General features: G+C 43.3%; 2 protein-coding genes across 2 annotated transcripts in view; one reads left to right on the forward strand and one right to left on the reverse strand.

The window, feature by feature from the left end:
- The window catches only part of LOC137301712 (eukaryotic translation initiation factor 3 subunit J-like), a 30,805-nt gene extending 11,920 nt beyond the window's left edge, over window positions 1-18,885 (forward strand). Inside the window, exons 4-8 of the mRNA XM_067971295.1 lie at window positions 415-512; window positions 2,046-2,160; window positions 9,503-9,670; window positions 10,591-10,664; window positions 14,073-18,885. Of these exons, the coding sequence (XP_067827396.1) occupies window positions 415-512; window positions 2,046-2,160; window positions 9,503-9,670; window positions 10,591-10,664; window positions 14,073-14,189 (572 nt within the window). The 3' untranslated portion in view covers window positions 14,190-18,885. The remainder of the gene's footprint in view (window positions 1-414; window positions 513-2,045; window positions 2,161-9,502; window positions 9,671-10,590; window positions 10,665-14,072) is intronic.
- The window catches only part of spg11 (SPG11 vesicle trafficking associated, spatacsin), a 123,415-nt gene continuing 121,106 nt past the window's right edge, over window positions 17,479-19,787 (reverse strand). Inside the window, exons 39-40 of the mRNA XM_067971294.1 lie at window positions 18,530-18,681; window positions 17,479-17,804 (exon numbers count right to left, since the gene is read on the reverse strand). Of these exons, the coding sequence (XP_067827395.1) occupies window positions 17,624-17,804; window positions 18,530-18,681 (333 nt within the window). The 3' untranslated portion in view covers window positions 17,479-17,623. The remainder of the gene's footprint in view (window positions 17,805-18,529; window positions 18,682-19,787) is intronic.

Raw genomic sequence — 19,787 nt, forward strand, 5'->3', positions numbered from 1 at the left:
GTGAACTCGATGGACCATGGTCTTTTCCTTGGCTCAGTTGGTAGCACTCACCTCTTGATTCAGAAGGTTGTGGGTTCATATTCCACTTGAGCGCAAAATCTAGGCTGACAATTTAGTACTGCACTATCGGAGGGGCTGTCTTTCAGAAGGAAATGGAGGGATTTGTGACGTGCGTGTGACCCTTGTCATAGTGCTGTGAGGTGCAGTGTTGATGCACTTGCTGTAATCTTTGGGAGATTGTTGAGCATAAATCGCACATATTTAAAATGAAAGACCAGGAGACATCATCTTGGATATCACAGGTGAGGGTGAAATAGCAAAGTGATTAATACATATTGCTTCTCACTTGTGATAAAATGGTGCATCGTCATGTCACCAGCTGGGGTGTTAACTGTTCTGAAATTCTTATTGCAGAAGTCAAGATTTCAGAAAAGAAGAAATTAATTGACAAGATTAAAGAGAAGGAGGAAAAACAAAGGCAACTGAAGAAGAAACAAGACGCGCTAAAGAATGTAAGTTGCTTTATATCTTTCAGGGTGAAACATTCCACAGGTCTGAGGACTCAGAACTTTTACAGTGGTTCAAATAGAAATGCTGCAGAATCTCTTCTGCCAGTAGAGGGCAGATTTATATTTCCACAGCCTATTAAAGGATATAAATCCTAAAATGCAATGCTGAAGCATTGGCATCGGTGCATAAAGTTCTGGAGTGAACAGCAAGCTGCTAGGAGGTGCAGGGTACCCTTGAAAACTTTTAGCCCAATCACTTGCAAGAAATATATAATAGATCTTTACTGAAACTGAACCTGTAGTTCATAATTCTGATCCAAAAATGAACTGTGGCATTTGTGGAGAAAAGATTTTTGTTTTTTTCAAGTTTGTGTCTGTACTCCTATCCCTTCATTCTGTTTCTGTCTGTGTTTTATGTGCATTATATGTTCTAGTCGATCTCGTGTAGCATTACTCACAGGAAGGCAAGGGTGTTTAAAGCAGGGTACACGGTCATAATTCAGCCCCCATTTTAAAGTCATACATTCTGTCCTTATTTTAATATTTCCATTTTAACTTCCTATGTCCACATTTATAATAGAAACTGCCTATATAAACTTGTTGCACGAATTACTCCTGCTAGTGGTGAACATGGAAATTTGTAATGGAGCAAGCTGACAGGTTTTTAACATACCATGTAGACAGCTAGGCATACCTGAGTTTCTGTTACTTTTTTCTGCATTCGTTCCTTTTGTTTCTTCGAGAAATTGTTTTGCTTTCTGATCGGATTGCTGTTTGCACCCCCCAGAGGTGGAATGGGCTGTTGTACCGTTGCATTGCAGCACATGGTGGTTATGGCAGAGGTTCATTATCATGAATCCTCCATCTCTGGGGTGTGGGGAGGGTGGATCCCAGGTGAATTCCCACTAGTAAGGAGGTAAAATCAGCAGAGGATTCACCCCAGGGACACAGCTGGACACCTGAGGCATTGGACACAGGCTGCCTCCCTGCCCTTTTTAACTGTCAGGTAGAGTAGTGGCTATGTTACTGGACTAGTAATCCAGAGAACATGAGTTCAAATCCCACCATGGCAGCGTGAGAATTTGAAATTAGTTTTTGAAAAAATCTGGAAATAAAAAGCCAGTAAAAGTGACCATGAAGCTGTCGGATTGTTGTAAAAACCCAACTGGTTCACTAATGTCCTTTAGGGAAGGAAACCTGCCGTCCTTACCCGGTCTGGCCTATATGTGACTCCAGCCCCTCACCAATGTGGTTGACTATTAACTGCCCTCTGAAGTGACCTAGCAAGCCACTCAGTTGTATCAAACTGTTACCAGCGGTTCAAGAAGGCAGCCCACCACCACCTTTTCGGGGCAACTAGGGATGGGTAATAAATACCAGCCCGTATCAGTGTCGCCCACATCCCGAGAAGGAATTAATTAAAAAAAACTAGAGTAGGATGGGAACACTGACCCTGAATCTGCATGTTGACTGTGTTACTGGGAATTACTGTTGCCGCTTTGTATTCCACCTGTCTAAAATACATGTTGTTTTCAGTCAGAGAAAACGGAAGAGTCGGTGGAGCTTTCAGCAGAGGAACTGCTAGCAGAAAAACTCCGACTAGCGAAGCTACAGGAACAGGCGGACCTGGAAGTAGCTAAGGACACATTTGGTAAATTGGCAATAAGTGTTCTGAACTAAGTTTCTTGAGTCTTAGAAACCTCAAGAGTGTAAGTGATTTTTTTTGTACAATGCAGTGTTGGAAGCTGTAATATAATTGTCAACTTCAAAGGGATTTTAAATAATTTTTCAGACGCTGATGCAGCATTATTTGAATGGCTTCTTGGTGACCTATACTGTCGATGGTTAGAATTCTTGATCTATGTGGAATTCCAATATCATCTGACATTCTCAGGCTACGTTTTTAGCTGACTTTCAGCTAAAGAGCTGCTGCAAGAACCTGGGCAGAAATCACCTTGCCCTTCACTCTACGTGGCAAAGTGTTAACAGATCGAGATAGCACTCGTCTGATGGCTCGGTGATTTAGGTCACTGAGCTATGCTGATCAGCTTTAATCTCTGGTCGGTGTCGAGTTAGCTGATCGTAACCAGGCAATGGAGGGATGCTAAAATTATTGTCTGTCCCTGAGTTAGTGTAGGGGAAAGTTGGCTGGGGTTTCTACTTATGGCTGTCTATTGACCACTGTTAGAACCTTGTTTGTTTGGATGTCAGTTGAGTCTGTTATCTGACTGGACTGTGATGGCCCTTGTAGTTGAATAACCTGCCAACACTTGCTGTTTGGGTTCAGCCATTGAGAAACGCCCCTTGGAGCCGAACCCCAGCAAGGAGCCAACAGCTGTAGGGGAGAAGTCAGTAGGAAAAGGAGGAATCGGGGTTATTTGTAAATTATTCAACATTGCCTGGCAAGTTGCGAAACCTGGGCAGGTAGTTGGCTTGTGGATCAAATTTTCTGGTGGTTGGTTGGAAAGGTTCAGTAATAAAACACTCCTTCTCTTGAGTGGGATGGGAAGAGAGGCTGACTGCACTGCATATCCTGGCTGAGACCAGACAACATCTGGAAGGATGTCCAGGCCTTGACACGGGTGCAGAAGAGATTTACTAGAACGGTACCAGTGACGAGGGACTACAGTTAGAGAGACTAGAGAAACTGGGGTTGTTTTTGGAGCTGTGAAGGTTAAGGGGAGATTTAATAGAGGTGTTCAAAATCATGAGAGGTTTTAGTAAATAAGGAGAAACTGTTTCCAGTGGCAGAAGGGTCGGTAACTAGAGGGCACAGATTTAAGGTAATTAGCAAAAGAACCAGAGGCAACAGGAGGGGGGAGAAAAATTTACACAGTGAGTTGCTCTGATCTGGAATCTGCTGCCTGAAAGGGCGGTGGAAGCAGATCCAATAATAACTTTCAAAAGGGAATCGGATAAATACTTGAAGGGGTAAAATTTGCTGGGCTATTGTGAAAGAGCAGGGGTATGAGACTAGTATTGGATAACTCTTCCAAAGAGTCGGCACGATGGACTGAATAACTGCCTCCTGTGCTGTATCTTTCTATGATCTCAGCTGATCCCAGAGCGGAAGTAACTGTCACTGTGGAAAAATCCATCACTGAGCATTCTCACCTCCCTCCTCTCTGCTCCCCGATGCGAGGTTGTAGTGTTGATTATTGTGGGGCTCAGTATTTAAAATAATTTAACCCTTAGATGGAGAAATTTGCAAGGCTGCGGGGGGAAGAGCTGGGGAGTGGGACTAATTGGATAGCTCTTCCAAAGAGCCAGCACAGACAGGGTGGGCCGAATGGCCTCCTGTGCTGTATGATTCTATGAATTGGGAACAGTAATTGCAATAAAAAGTGGTGCAGTTCTGCTTCTTTGCTGTAGATGGGGCTCAAACACCATGGACATTGAAGCTTGAAGCAAGAAATGCCAATTATTGTCTTATTGAGTCTGCATCTAGTTTGCACTTAATTGGTAGAATTTTAAGAAAAGTTCAGTATAGAGAGAAATTGAATTGTTTTCCATTGCCTTTTTGTCTTCGCATATAAATGATCCTGTTTAATGAATTGTATAGCATCTGCCAACTTATTTTGATTTTTCTGGTGCAGAGCCGTGTAGCTACAGTATATTTGATGGTTTGAATCCTCTTTTTAAAAAAAAAGAACCCCCAGGCTAATGTTGCCATGCAAGCAGCATTCATTTAGACACTAGCTGTATCCTTGTGCCCAGATTGGTCAGTTAGGTTTTACAATCATGCTATTGTAGGACTTTAGAATGGATGAAAGTTCCCAGTGAGTTAACCCCTGAGAATTGTTGGCCTGTATGATGCTGGCCTTGGGTGTGATATTCCCATCCTTTTTGAGAGATGTAGTGAGAATTCTGCACATGTTCCAGTGTACAGTGCTACTGCCAAACTAGGGTAATTGTTGGCTTAGGGCTTCTCGACGTAATATACTCCCAGTTCTTGAAGGGCGTGGCCCATTCTAAGGGTGCCTGGTATAATCTTTGGAGACGCTTTAAAGGATCCAAATGTGAAAAGATTGATGTTGAAAATAATCATTTAAAAAAATTATAGCAGGCTTCCTGCCTATGACTAGATGAGTTAATCCAGTGCCTGCAAGCAGAGCTAAGCCACGCCAACCAGGAAGGTTCAAAGATCTTTGCTGCCCTGGGCTGAGATAGCCGACGTGAGCTGGGGGAGGATTGCCGCATTTGGCCTCTGTTCGCTGCTTGTGTGGGGTCGGGGGGGGGTTAAGGGCGGGGGTCGGGGGGTTAAGGTCGTGGGGGTTAAGGGCGGGGGTTGCCAACTCTCTTGGACTGTCCTGGAGTCATCTGGAATTAAGTATTACTCTCCCAGACACTCCTGCGAGCAACCTGAGAGAAAAATGATTGGAGCATTTTCATCTCCTGGACTCACAAGGAACAGAACCTGTTAGAATAGTTTATGGTAGTGTAGTGATTATGGTAGTGAACTAGTTATCTAGAGGCTGAGAGTTCAAATCCCAGCGTGTTGGTGAAATTGAATGAAATCACTTTAAATCTGAGATTTTTGCTAGCCAATGGTATTATGAGATATAGAGCCACGGTGGGTAGCTGGCGTTGAGATATAGATCAGCCATGATCTATTTGAATGGTGGAACAGGCTTGAGGGGCTATTCCTATGAACTCAATAATAATTCTGGTCATTTGCCAGGAAAAGGTGTCTGAAAGCTGCTGGATTGTTGTAAAAACCCAATTGGTTCACTGCTGCCCTTCAAAGGGAGGGAACCTGCCACCCCAACCTGGGGCCTAGTCCACACTAGAGTTGACTTTCCCTACTCCTGTTCCTATAAAATGCTGGGGGTCAATTGAAATTTTCACTGTCTGAGATCGATAGATTTTTCGTTAGGTAACGACACCAAGGGGTATGTAACACAGGTGGGTAAAAGGAGTCGAGGTACAGATCTAATTGAATGGCAGATCAGGCTTGAGGCGCTGAACGGCTTGCTCCTCTTCCAATGTTCCTAAACAGCAGGCACTGCAATGTGACCCTGGTGCATGTGCGCTGTGCTAAAACCACGCGATGGACAGAGTGGCCTCTGGAACACAGAGGATTATGGGTATTGTCGCTGCCTTTGACCAATTGTCGTGAGGATTGCCTTGTCTGGAGACCAATGGCAGGAGTGTGGGCTGGTTGGAGGTGGGTCATGTGATGAAATGTCCCGTCACGCGGTCCAACCACAGGTGGTGACCCTTACCAAGGAGGGAAATATTGGCCATGACTCCCAACTACTGAACGCTATCCAGTGACACTCTTATTTCTCACACCCCATGTATCCTGCAAACCCCCCCCCCCCACCCCGGTCCCACCATTCCTCGAAGGGCACGTCAGTGGGGCTCAGCTCTGATGCCCAGTGCTGTAGCAGATCAGCGTACACTGCCATGGCTCGCACCTGAATAATGGGCACTTAGGTGAGGCGGAGAAGAGCACCTGGAGCTCATGGGACTGTGCTCCTCATGTGCCTTCAGGAGGGGAGAAAATTGGTGGGGTTAACGGTTAACTCTGTGCTCTTACATAATACTGGGCAGAGGCAGAAAAGCTCACCTGTCAGTTTTACTGCTATGAAAATAAATGAGAGTTTATCATTTAATATTCTTGCTTCAAGATCATAAGCATCAATCTCCTGACAGACAGAAAAATTAATCTTTCGGTGGTTTGCAGATCTGGAGTGGAGACCAGGTCAGTGCAGAAATAGGAATATTATGGCCCTTGGCCTTTTAATAATTTGGCAACGTTTCTGTAGGAATTATGAAATGAAAGTGTGTTTAGCACCGAGCCAAGGAAAGGTTCACGGGCCTTGATCCCTGATAGTCTCCTGATTGCAATAATAAGGAACGTCTGTTAAATACAGTGAAAGGAATAATGGAAAACAGATTAATTCTTGAAATAAATTCCCTGCTTTGTAATTCAACCGGCCTCTTCAGTTTCATGAACCAGAATATTATTTTCACAAACTTTTGCATTGCAATGCTTTGAAAATCTGTTAATTCAGAAGGAAAATGAACAGAATTATGTTGGATTACTGATGTGCAAACAATGTGAAGTCTGTTGAGCTTTAATTATTATACTGGTTGATTTAGGGCCAGTTACACTAGATGTATCGGCCTTGCTCCAAATAGTAATGAGATTCAAATTTAGGTTTGAATGATTCCCAGGCTTAGACCACCTGGGCAGTCGGTTGAGGGAAGAATATTGGCCGCCAATCGATCACCTGGGAACTTGCTGAACTTAAGCTTTGTACTTACACTACAGCTGGTGTGCAACAAAGAACTTGCATTTATAACCTCGCCTTATTGCATCTCGCAGGAGGTCCCAGGCCAAGTTACCTGTCTTTCTCCTAGCGATGCCCATCTGGGATCACTGCAAAGGAGGGTAATTTCAGTTCCAGCCTTGAAATATCAGTTGCACTGGGCTTTGCCTCGAGAGCCGGTTGTGTTGGCTCACGGACTGCTGGGTGGAGTATTTTGTGGTAGTCTGAATGTACCAAAGCAAGCAGTGCTAGTTGTTGCCTCCCTGTGGGTGTAAGGCTCTCCTCTTTGAGAAGTCACTTTGTGGGAGAATTCCTGGTGATAACCATGGAGAATTCTACATTCCAGACACTGCTTCGTGGGGAGGGAAACCCAGCGGTCAGTTCTAATGATGGAATGTTAAAGGGACGATGGGGATAAAACAGAACAGTCTTAAAATGAAGGACCTGTAGCCATTCCACTTAAAGGAAGACTTCGAGATAAAGTATTAACTTTTTAAAAAACTTTGAAAGAAAAAATTCTTTGCTTCATTGCTAAATTTAGAAAAACTACGGCAAACATTTTTATTAAATGCAAGGGGACTGGGCTCTGGATCTTAGCTGCCATTTTGCAGTTTCTGAGGCTGGATGATCAAATGTGACATTTTGATGCTTAGCCTCTGTTTTCAGTGTCCTTTGCTGCTCGTTGCTATTTGTGGAGCAGTTTGAAGGTGAGAGGGAGGAAGAGTGATGGGAATTTATTTTTTGAAAACTGAAAAAGCTAGGTGAAGGGCTGGGGCCAATGGTACAAGAAAGCACCGAGGCTGGCAGGAGTAGGAGAGATATTAAATCCAGTCGTGTTGGGCAGTGTTAAGCTTGAATAGGAACTGAAAACATGACAGAGTTTACAACACAGAAACAGGCCATTCAGCTTAACTGATCTGTGTCGGTGTTTATGCTCCACACGAACCTCCTCCCACCTCACTTCATCTCACCCTGTCAGCATATCCTTCTATTCCTTTCTCCCTTATGTACTTATCTAGCTTCCTCTCAAATGCATCAATGGGGGGGATGAGGTAGCGGGTGGAGAAGAAAGAGTATATGAGGATCAGACAGCCATCTCAGGCGATCGAACATCCTTGTCGAACACTAGGAGAGTTGTCCCATTATAGTATCCTAGTCTTGGCACAGCGGTATGCTAATTATAAGGTGTTTACTTGCTAGGATTTTATTATTTTTTTTTAAAATACAGTTTATAATTAATTGGGGATTTTTACATCAATGTCCAAGATGAGGCCATTTCAACATTTTGTTCTGGAATATTCCTTTAAGTGGCAGAAAACATTAAAGCGTTTGAATTGCGGATAATTGCCTTGGATTAGGATCAAAGGTGGATATGAAGAATGTCAATGTGAGCATTTGGCAGGACAAAAATAAATGACCCAACATATTTCTGGTGGTATTTGTCTGATTAACCCCTGCCTACTACATGAACACAGTGGAGTGTTCTGACCTTAACCAGATGGATCTGTGCTCATTGTACTGGGTTGCGATGGATCCACAAATAATTTATGGCGAGCTCCTCTCTTTCCCCTACCCCAAAAAAGTAACCAAATTAATATTAAACTTTTGCTAGTAGAATGGGTTCTTTTACAGCATTTATTCTGGCCATTTAAGGGAATGTGGCATGAGGTGTTCCCTGGTATATATTCCAACTGAATTGCTTGTGTATTGGCATAAAACTGCACATCTTCATGGCTGTGTTCCATGGTGCTTTGAATCCAGATGTTGGAATGGTGTTAGATGGATGGGAGGTAGAAGGAAATGAGGTTGTCACCTCTCCTCGGTGGGCGAGCACTTTGAGTTACTTGAGGGAAAGGAAAACAGTTTACCTCTTGTTAATTATTGGTGGAACTAATGTGAACTTGGGTGAACCAGTGTAGGGGTGAGTTTTTTTTTATACGCTAGTCAAAATTCTGGCATAGCCTATTTGAGTCTAAAAGAATCTTCAAGACCAAACGTGCATGTTGTGTGAAGGAAATTAATTTGGGCAGCCTCACTCCAGTCTTTGTGGGACCACGGCAAAAAAAAACTGACACAAAGCTGGAATCTTAACCTTCCATGGAAGGGGTGAAGGAGGGTTGGTGCAAGATTTCCTCTGCTGTGTCACAAAATCATAACCCTGTTTGCACATGGTGCGCAGAGTAAATCTCCCCCATTGTGTGGAGAGAGCTGAACTCTGCATTCTCTCTAATTGGAGGAAGAGCAGAGGAGGTCTCCTGGTGTCCTGGCCACCATTTATCTTTCAGCCAACAGCAAAAAAAAACGCACTAACTGGTCATTATCTCATTGCTGTTTGTGGGACCTTGCCTATTGGTTGCTGCATTGCTTTGCCTGTGTAACTTGACTGGTTGTAAAGTGCTTTAGGATGTCCTGAGGATGTGTAAAACACTATGTAAACACAAGATTCTTGTACTCACTCTCTTTGTCCGCTCGTTCTCCTTTTCACGTGTGCGTGCGCACGTGTGGGAATACTGGACGTTCGAGTCGTGAAAGTTTAGATAACTTGCCTTTAGGAGCCCAGTGCATTGCTCCAAGCTCAGATTTGAGATCTTCTAGAACCAGAATCTCTGGAACTTGAAGTCTCAGATTTTGCTAGGTTTGCTAGAATTTTGAGGTTTGTCTGGAGTAATTGAACTTTTGTTACTTGTTTTATTAACAGTTTTGTTCCCCTTCCAGGCATGAACAGTGTGGGAACGCAGCTTGGAATTGACTCCATGTGTCCATCCTCTAGAGAAGACTTTACAGAATTTGGAAAGCTCTTGAAGGAAAAGATTACGCAGTACGAAAAGTCTGTATATTATGTGGACTTCCTAGAGACCTTACTCCGAGATGTTAGCATTTCATGTAAGTTGATCCTTTGTGAATGTGAGATTATGTTGCTTGGCATGTGTGTTTGACACATGCAGAAACCAGTCACCATACTTGAAGACTCTCCTAACCAAGCTACTGAAAACCCTACAGAGGTGGAGCTTCTGTTTTCCTGGTATGGAGTTGCCTAAGTCCAGAAAGCTTGGGTGTAAATTGGCAATAGCTGAAGCTTAGCGTGCATAGTGATACTGCAGGAGTTTAACCAGCTAAAACGGCACCAATTTACCAACACGGTGCTGGTAAGCTGTCTGCTGCTTGTCCCACTGGTTAAGGGATTGGGTTCCAGGGTTATCTGGAGCCATGAGGGAAGAATCCCAGCCTCTAGTGACTGGTCTGTCCCTCCAGTGTATTTAAAAATAGTTGTGATTTTATTGAAGACTGCTAACTTTCTTTGGCTTTGTAATTAGACACTAAAGTATTTAAATGATGAGCAGTAGGGGTGTCAAAAGGTGGAACTGTATCCAGGGCACCAATGGGCTTGAGAAACTGAACCAGGCTCGCCTTGAAAGATCAGCTGCTGAGAATTCGAGTTACGGTTGTTGGAGCTGAATCGGAATATTTCTCACTGCGCTTGTATCAGCTTCAGGTTATCTAAACTCCACGTGGAACCCCCAACAGGCATAAACTGGAGAATTTCATCCTGTCTGGAACTAGTTTCAAGTTCAGAGCTAAATCCCGAACCACCTCTCCCATCAGAGAGAGTGCGTGAGAAAGACTTTCATCATTGATGAGCTGGGTTTCAGTCCAGGTGCCATGGGTTCTAACTGACCCATCGCTCCTGTATTATTTTTGGATGTGAAGTTGAAATGCTGCTGTTTATCGCTAAAGTTATGCGGCCATTTGTGTTTGTCTGGGCGAGCTGCAGGAGTTCAGCTCTGTTACCGTCTTTTTTTCAGTGGAGGTTGACGACTTGAAAAAACTGAACAACTCTTTGACGTCGCTGTGTAGTGAAAAGCTGAAACAAGAAAAGGTAAGGCGATCCTCAGGCTCTCTCTCCATCTCTACCCTCCCCACAACGGAACTAAGCAAAGCCACATAATGGTTTTAAAAATAGGGGCAGAGGTTGTGATAAATTTGTACAAAACATAATTAGAGCCATATTAACTGTGGCTCTGTGGGTAGCACTCTTGCCTCTGAGATTGTGGGTTCAAGTCCAACTCCAGAGACTTGAGCACAAAATCTAGGCTGACCCTTCCAGTGCAGTACTGAGGGAGTGCTGCATTGTCAGATCCCATGGCATTTTTGGTAGAAGAGCAGGGCAGTTCTTCCCGGTGTCCTGGCCAATATTTATCCCTCAACCAACATCACTTTTTTAAAAAAAAACAGATGATCTGGTCATTATCACATTGCTGTTTGTGGGATCTTGCTGTGCACAAATTGGCTGCCATGTTTCCTACATTACAACAGTGACCACACTTCAAAAGTACTTCGTTGGCTGTAAAGTGCTTTGGGACGTTCTGAGGTTGTGAAAGGTGCTTTTTAAATGCAGGTTCTTTTTCTTTCTAAATGCAGTTTTGGGCACTCTGTTATAGAAAGGATATTGAAACCTAAATGCAGCATAGATTCACCAGGATACCACCAGGAGTGGGAAACTAGTTCTAAGGAGAGATGAGCTACTGGGGCTATTTCTACTGGAGTAGAGAAGGCTAAGAGGAGATTTTATGGAAGTTTTTAAAATTAGGGTGAGTCTTGATGAACAGGGAAAGACTGTTTCCTCTTGTTAGGGAGCTGGTGACAGGGACAGGGACAGGGACGGGGGGGGGGGGGGGTCATCAACTTAAAATTATCACTAGGCAAGATAGGTTAGGAGAAATGTCTTTATACAGAGTTGCTGGAGCAATGAATCGTTTGTCACAGAGTAGTTGAGGCAGAGACCATTGCATCTTTCAAGGAAAAAGTGGCTAAATATTTGAAGCAGATGACGATATAAAGCTATGGGAAAGAGTGGGGTGAGGTGGCATTAGTTTTGGATTAGTCTAACAAAAGAACTGTTATAGACACAATTGCCTCCTGCGCTGTGGTTGTTCATGGATGGAAATTAACCTAATATTATGGTGCGGAGAAGCACCGTAAGCTGACTGAGGAAGGACTAGACCAATATGCACACCAGCCCTGAAAGAGGGGACCCTAGAGTTCTACAAAATATTAATAGCAAAGGTAAATCCCGGAGCATTATTTTGAGTTAAATCACAATTGCAAGGGAAGGGGACGTAGTACATAGAGGGTTCAGGACTGATGTCAGGAAGCACTTCTTCACACTGATCAATATCTGGGGTGGGGTAATTCAGGCAAAACTCTGGAATTATTTAAGAGGCAGTTTGATGCTGTGATGGGGGTGGGGGCTGTCAGCTTCTATAGAAGAATAGGCCTCCCGCATCCATTTATCATTGTGATCCGGCACATTTAATGAACTATCTGCGATGATACTTACCGAGAGGACGACCATCCCCTTTTAAAGAAAGTCAGTGAGATTCCTGAAGGTTTCCTAAGGCATTTTATTATCTCCTGTGCAAATCGGTCGGCTATCTGAAAGGCATTTACTAGCTGTCATGAAATGTTCCATGATAAACTCCCATTACAAGGGGCATTGTGTCTTTCACAGAGCCTGCTGTATTCTGTTAATAGCCTGAGGTATTCAGCTGCATCTGGTAGAATTCCTTTACTTTGATCCTTTTATTTTCTTTGAAGGCTGTGCAGTCTTGTTAAACGTGCATTTTATACAGAAAGGCTTGAAAAAGGTTCAATCTGTAGCATTGCAATAAACCCCAAGGGAGCCCAGCCTGCTTCTCCCTACCTTGCTGAATAAACCTCAGTATAAACACTGGCCACCAAGCGGATAATAGTGATGTTACCCAAATAGACGCCATGGGTGGCCTGTTGGTGCAAGGTATTTGTGTGACTGCATGCTGCACTGTGATCTGGTGAGCAGTTGGTGATTTTACTGGCACTATTGAGGGAACATGACTTGGTGCACTTCTCCCTCCCCCAGAGAGGGTAAATCAGAGGACAAATCAACTTGGGGCTCCACTCCTAACCAACTGCACACTGGTATTTGCTGACTCCTGGGTATAGGTAACCTGCCCTTCCCCTTGGGCAAAGAGTATTGCACAACCTCGAACGCCTAACAACAGGTAACAAATGCATAGAATTCAATAAATTCTGAATTCTTGGCCAGTGAAATACATGTTTTATCATTATTTCTGCTGTCTAGTCAACTTTACACAAAATGTATCCATATAGAATCGTAGCACTTTACAGCACAGCAGGAGGCCAGCTCTCAGAGCAGCGACTTAGCTGCACTCTCCTGCCCACATTCTTTCAGTATCCCCTCTATACTAGTTATGGTGAAAGCTTTTTTATATTTCATGCACTGTCTTCACAAGTCTGGAAAGGTTGCTCGTCTTTGTGATATTTACAGCTGTCTGAGTCCAAGCTTACTCAATCTGTGTTAGTGGGGGGTGGGGGAGGGAGAGGGGACTCTGGGCTGGATTGGGAGCGTTGCGCGGCGTTGGTGGCGACGGGAGCGTTGCGCGGCGTTGGTGGCGACGGGGGCGTTGCGCGGCGTTGGTGGCGACGGGGGCGTTGCGCGGCGTTGGTGGCGACGGGCTGCCAGTGTGAGTGTTCTGTATTAAATGAAATAATTACACATATCTAATTATATGTAAATTTAAAGCTTGTTCAGAAATGCAGTGTTGATATTCTCCAGGTATGTTTTATAAATGTGAGTTACTGCAATAAGCCTAAGCAACTCATGCAAGGTGCTGATTAAATATCCCAGACAATTCCTCCCCTCCCCCCGCCCACCCTTTAACAAGCTGGTGGGAGTCACGTAGTGCGAGCACAGAGCTTACCATTACAGTTAATGGTTCCCCCCATCAGTTGCTAGCCATTATAAACTTTGAAAGGAAAATTGGGCCTGTTAGAGATTTGATGGCACTGTATGGGATTAGAGCCTTTTTAATATTTCGTTGGTGCTTAAATCCAGTTCCATAGGTAAATGCAAGTGCTGCTTTTAGCTTGCAGTTGTAGCACTTGCACATGTAGTTGGTGGCTTAATTTTTAATACTGTGTGTCTGGAAGTGTTCATACAGTACCATGTTACCCAGTTGTCTAGGCCTTAAACTCTGGAATTCCCTCCCTAAACCCCTCTCTCCTTTTTAAGCCACTCCTTAAAACCTGCCCTTTTGATCAGCTGTCCTAATGGCTCGGTTGTCAATTCTTGTCTTGATTATGCTCCTGTGAAGCACCTTGGGATGTTTTACTACGTTAAAGACGCTATATAAATGCAAGTTGTTGTGGGCGAAGTGCTGCTCACAGAGACACCTTCCCAAATAACACAACAAGGAAGCTTAACTTTGTTTCCTTTTTGACCCTTTAGCAAAGCAAAGGCAAAAAGAAGAAAAAGGCCCCGGTGCTCGCGGGAGGATTCAAGGCGAATCTGAAGGATGATCTAGATGACTATGATTACACGCAGGAGTACGATGACTTCATGTGATCGTGTCCCGTGACCCAGGCTTCTTCCAGCATGTTTTTGTACACATCCTCCTGCCGCTGGTTTCTTCTCGAGAGCTGCACCGAACCCGTGCGTTGTTATGGAAACAGCTAGAACTCCAGATGCTCGATAACACGTCTCAAGTTTTGTTACTGGTACCGTAATTACGCATCGATACTCTCGGTGATAAAACCGTGTGGGCAAAGGAGCTGCATGGATTTTGGAGGGGGGAGGGAAATGGGTAGGGGGAAGAGAGCGATATATATTTGAAAAAAAATGGAGCCTTGCAGTGTCCATGCCTCAGCATCTATATTGTGACCTGAGCTGATGTAATATCACGTTTATTGTGATACCGTAGAATCACAAAGTAAGATTACTATTTTTAAAGTTTCTGAATTTTGCCTGCTCTTGTTTTCTTTGGAAACTAAAATGGACTAATTAGAGATCCTGATTTTCTGCTGAAGTTGTGCTTTTGGTTACTGGGTCGGTCTGCCTTAAGAGAACACTCACTCAATATTATATGGTCTCTCCGAATTGGGGCAAGAGCCATGGGACTTGCCTGTGACATTGCTCATATGTCTGTAGCCACACCTGTGGGAGTCTGAAGAACTTCTCCTTTCCCTTTACCCTCTTCGCCCCCCTGCCCCCCAAAAACAATCTCCAAGTGTAGCTGACTAATTTAAACATAAGTACATTGAAAGGGCTGTGCTTTAAACCTGGTGGGGTAAGGAGACAAAACTGAGCAGAGTTATCTAGCGTAAGGGGGCCTTGCAGTTCAGTAGTCAGCTGGATGGTGAATTGCAGTTTGGGCTTGTGGGTTCTGAGACAAGCTGCTGTAGATATTTTATGTAGATTCCAGTGATGAAAACAGATTGTTCTAAGAGTACGGTTCATTGGCTAGATGGGTAGCAGTGTGTCGTACAAATCTTAGAGTAGGGTGATCTTTCGGATGAGATGTTAAACCGAGGCCCTGTCTGCCCCCTCAGGTGGACATAAAAGATCCCATGGTGCTATTCAAAGAACAGCAGGGGAGTTCTCCCCGGTGTCCTGGCCAATATTTATCCCTGAACCAACGTCATAAAACAGATTATCTAGTCATTATCACTTTACTGTTTGTGGGATCTTGCTGTGTGCAAATTGGCTGCCACGTTTTCTACATTACAACAGTGACTACATGTCAAAAGTACTTAAGTGGCTGTAAAGTGCTTTGGGACGCGAAAGGTACGATATAAATGCAAGTCTTTAGGGGATTAAGTGATCAGGTAGGGCTGTCGGGAGGATACTACCATTGGCCTTTGTATCTGCGTTTGCACACTTTATCCATACTAATGTGCATGTGTGTGGATGTCTGAGTAGGATTTGGCTGGGATAACTGCCCTATTTCCTTCTCTTTCGGCTCACTGGTGGAGAATGACCATTTGGGTGTGGGACTGGACGGCTGCCACCATTTAACAGAATCACACATCAAAGTCACTGGCTTCAGGCAAGGAGGGGGAAAGATAATGAGCCTGCTTGAATATTTTCATAATGGATTAGTAGAGTCAAATTAATGTTTCTTTAAAAGCTCCATGTCATATTAGAGACCTGGAACCTAGCTTTAAACCTTCCTTTCTTTGAGGGGTTTTTGAATCAAAGTTGCTAATGAAAGGGGAGTGAAGAATTTTTTTTCTCCCTCTCGAAGGCAGTGACTTGCACTAATGGAACTAAAATGCAGAATCTGTTTAAGGAAAATCTGCTGCAGTGGAAGATAGGAGTTTGTGGCCTTTTTATTTTACTGGGGGTAAAATCTCTCCTAGCTCACAGTCAGAGGCACTTGTGCTTTTTACTCATTGTAACTTCAGGACAGTCCTTTGCAAATAGTTTCAAAGTGCATATAAATTGACATCAGTACAGTAAATGCTGCAGCTGCCTCATCCAACTGCACTTTACTTGGATTCTACATTGATCATGAGGTGCTGTTGCAACCCAGTGTAATCTTTGGCAAGGGAAATATGCATTATTTTTAAAAGTTCCTATTGCATACTTTTATTTACAGCAGCAATGCACTCTGCAGTCTTCTGAGAGCACAAACAGGTAATGGGAGTTGCTCTTGTTTGATATATCTCTCCCCTCCAAGTAATTTATTACACAAAACACAATTTCCCAATTGTCTGCAAAAGATGAGTAACTTATTTTCACATGAATCTCATCTGTTGCTGATTAATCAGGAAGGCTTATTACATGTAAACATAATTGGGACACTTGCCATGTAAAATAAATGAATATAAAGTAATCATTCTCTGTATTATGTCTTTCCTCCCCTAAATGTGTGAAAACAAACTTGTGTTGTATAAAGGTGCAGACACACCTGTATTTTTCCCAAGTGTTATGATTGTATATTTATTATATTTGAGCAGAAGCAGCATCTAATGAAGCCCCAGGCCATACAGATTTGATTTTACAAATCTCTGTCATCCCTCGAGTAGTTGATGATTAGACCGACAACCATTTCATTCCCCGGCAGGGTTACTGGGCTCAATCTGTAAACTGTAGGAGGGTTGTGACTGGCACAAGGGATTATTAATTGTACAATGATTCAGCCAATCAGTGACTCTCATAGGGCAGGCGAATCCCTATCTGTGTGCATTTTTCGAGCCTTGTGCCACAAGGGCAAGCATAAGATTTAATATAGGGGGCTGGTGCCACCACTTGCCCATTGGTGAATTTAAGGTGTAAATTACAAGCATCTAGCATCAATCTCCATCTGTGCCTTTTTGTTATTCAGACCCTATAGATGAAAACTGGAGAACAATATTCCTCCTGCTTAAAAGGACTTAGGAAATCATTACAAAAATTATACAAACTGCTTTATGGACTTTCATTTATTTTAGTCAGTGGCCATAATCTTAATGTTTCTCCCCCCCCCCCCCCCCCCGCCTCACAAAAACCACGATTCAGAATGCTGGCAACAAGTGCTTGGAGACTAGTAATTATGCTCATTTTGTGCTCAGGCTTCAAAGGTTGCACAGAATAATTAACTGCTGTGTAACAAAATGGTGTTTTAAAACAGAAGAATCTCATTCACCCCAATCCATTCAGTGCAAAGTTATTTCACCAACAGAGGTCTGGCTGGGCTTGAAATTCACTGATAGAAGCAAATTCTCTAGTCAGGTATTGCACAGAAGTTAGCCCATTGTGTGGTGGACGAACTACACAATTATCCTGTATCAGCTCAACTGCATACAGGAAGTGACACCAAACTGTTCAGGACCAGGCACATGGGGTTAGTATTAGTCTGTGCACAAGAAAAGTATTAATTTGTTCAATCTAATATTTTACTGGTGTTCAAGAACAAAGACCAACTGTATTTACACTTACATTTTTTACAATTATAAAATAATTTGTTCAGATTGCATTAAAAACAAAGTTTAACACTGCTGAAAACTAGGTACACATACCTAGCTGGCAATCATGTCATTCAGATAGCAGCTTGTCTGGGGTTCTTTAAGGAGCTTGTTTGCAATGTCGGTGAAGTTGTGCTCATAAGCCAGTTTATAAAATAGGTAGATGTCCTCACAGTACTGCAGTAACCTCTTCAGGTTCTGACTTGCAGCAGCATCTCCCTTGTGTTGTTTAAACCTGGAAATGTTTGTTAAAAATAAGCATCACATAATTACAATCCTGCCCACTCAGTGATTTCCACTTGTGCACTTCATTGCACCAACTCCTTTTAACTCATTTGTTCCCAGGGCCTCAAGACTGTGGAACTCCCACAGGCTGCATGTTTTTAGCTTGGCACAACATAATTGCTACTTGCTGATTTACGTAACCTCAGTGTCCAGTATGAGCGTCAGTCAGCAGTGTGATATTGTGAACAACTACTAGGGACTGTTTTAAATCTCCCTAAATGTCACGACACCAACTCTTCGGTCCCAAAAGACACTTGTTATTTAGTGGAATCGGTTATATCTTGCAGTCTGATATGACCAGACACTGTTTTAGAACACATTCAGGGAACCAGCTCCTAGAACTAATGTCAGATAGAAGGAGCAGGTTAATGTGTTCTGAGAGCATTTCTGTATTACATCCCACAATAAATAACATTTTCTCACTTGAAAATTTCATTAACACCTTAATGTTCAAACTGTCCTGGCTCAGTACTTTTGTTATCAGTAATGTGATGTCCACCTTTTGTTTAATTGACATCTAAATCTAAAAGGGTAAAGGAATTGTTTTTGCACCCCCCCCATTTCTGTATATTTTTCTGGGTTTGAATACCACTGACTAAGGCAGCCCCAAATCCCCTGGCTGTAGAGGCTACCTGAAGGGTGACGTGTGACCAGGAGCTGTAAAGCCATACTTACTTATTAGAAATCTCTTCAAACAGACTGTGCTGTAGCCTGTGCTGTTGCTTAAATTCCTCCAGGTACACAAATTCACCATGGACGATAACATGCTGGTATAGCACTTCAGCCCAATCGGGTACAAAGTCATATGCCTCTGCAACTATGGCAGCCTGGAAGAAGGGGTGGGGGGAAAGAGAGAGACTCATGTTTTCATTCATCAATAATAAATCTGACTGGTTTATCCAATTAACCCACTCGAACTGGCTTCAGACTTCTGTACTGGAACACTTCAAATATCTTGCCTACACTGCTACTACTGTAAATGTATATTTGTGAATAAACCGGTTTAATGGTTTAGCCTGTTATGAAAAGTGGCTGATGTGTCTTCTCAAGTGATGAGATCTCATGGAATTCCTACATGTTTCCTGGAAACAAGGAAAAGGGGTCATTGTTCACTCTGGGCATTCTATCCCAGACTACTTTGCATATAAGGCCACATTTTGGTTCATAGGGATTGAGTGCCTGTCTGTGGATATAGATTTATGCATTGGGGACAAGAGAAATCAAAAACCTGAATTAGGTGGCAGTCACCATTTTACTGAGAATTAGCACAGGACGTAGAAGGTATAAGTGGCTGCCTAGCCACTATAGTAATTGGATATGGTTATTCTCATTCATATATACATACACGTGTGTGTGTGTATGTATAAATAAAACATAGGTGCCTTTAAGGCTACAACTACTCTCCTATGGCATTGTACTGAGCGTTTGGGGACCACTCGGTAGACAAAAGTGATTGAAACCTTAATCCTGCTACAGGCACAGACTGGTAACAAGCAACAATTCAGATACACCAGTTTGGTTCCTCTCATTGTGTTAATTTTCCTTTTAGACACTCACTGTTTCCTTCTATCACATTCTTCCCTGCTCTACCACTGCGTGGTTGCCGGACAGTAGCCTTGCTTCGGTTAGTGCGCATGTGGCTAGGTGGCAGGAAAACGGAGATTTTGCTTGTTCTTCCCCAGGACCACTGAAAGATACCTTCACTCTACATCTGGAAGCTCTGCCCAAAGTTTCCAATATTTTTGTCTTTAAACAGTTTTAACAAAGTATGTGCTTATGGGGAGGAGCTGGGTAATGCATCCAATACTCCATGAGCCAGATGGGATGGACCCAGTGGGACACTTTGGTCCCAACCTCAGGAGAAAGTCCCATTGTATCTGTGCAGCATTGCAACTTCCCACACCAGCAACGCTTGTGACTTTGAGTAAGACGC

This window comes from Heptranchias perlo, chromosome 34, assembly GCF_035084215.1.
Source record: "Heptranchias perlo isolate sHepPer1 chromosome 34, sHepPer1.hap1, whole genome shotgun sequence".
NCBI classification, from domain to species: Eukaryota; Metazoa; Chordata; class Chondrichthyes; order Hexanchiformes; family Hexanchidae; genus Heptranchias; species Heptranchias perlo.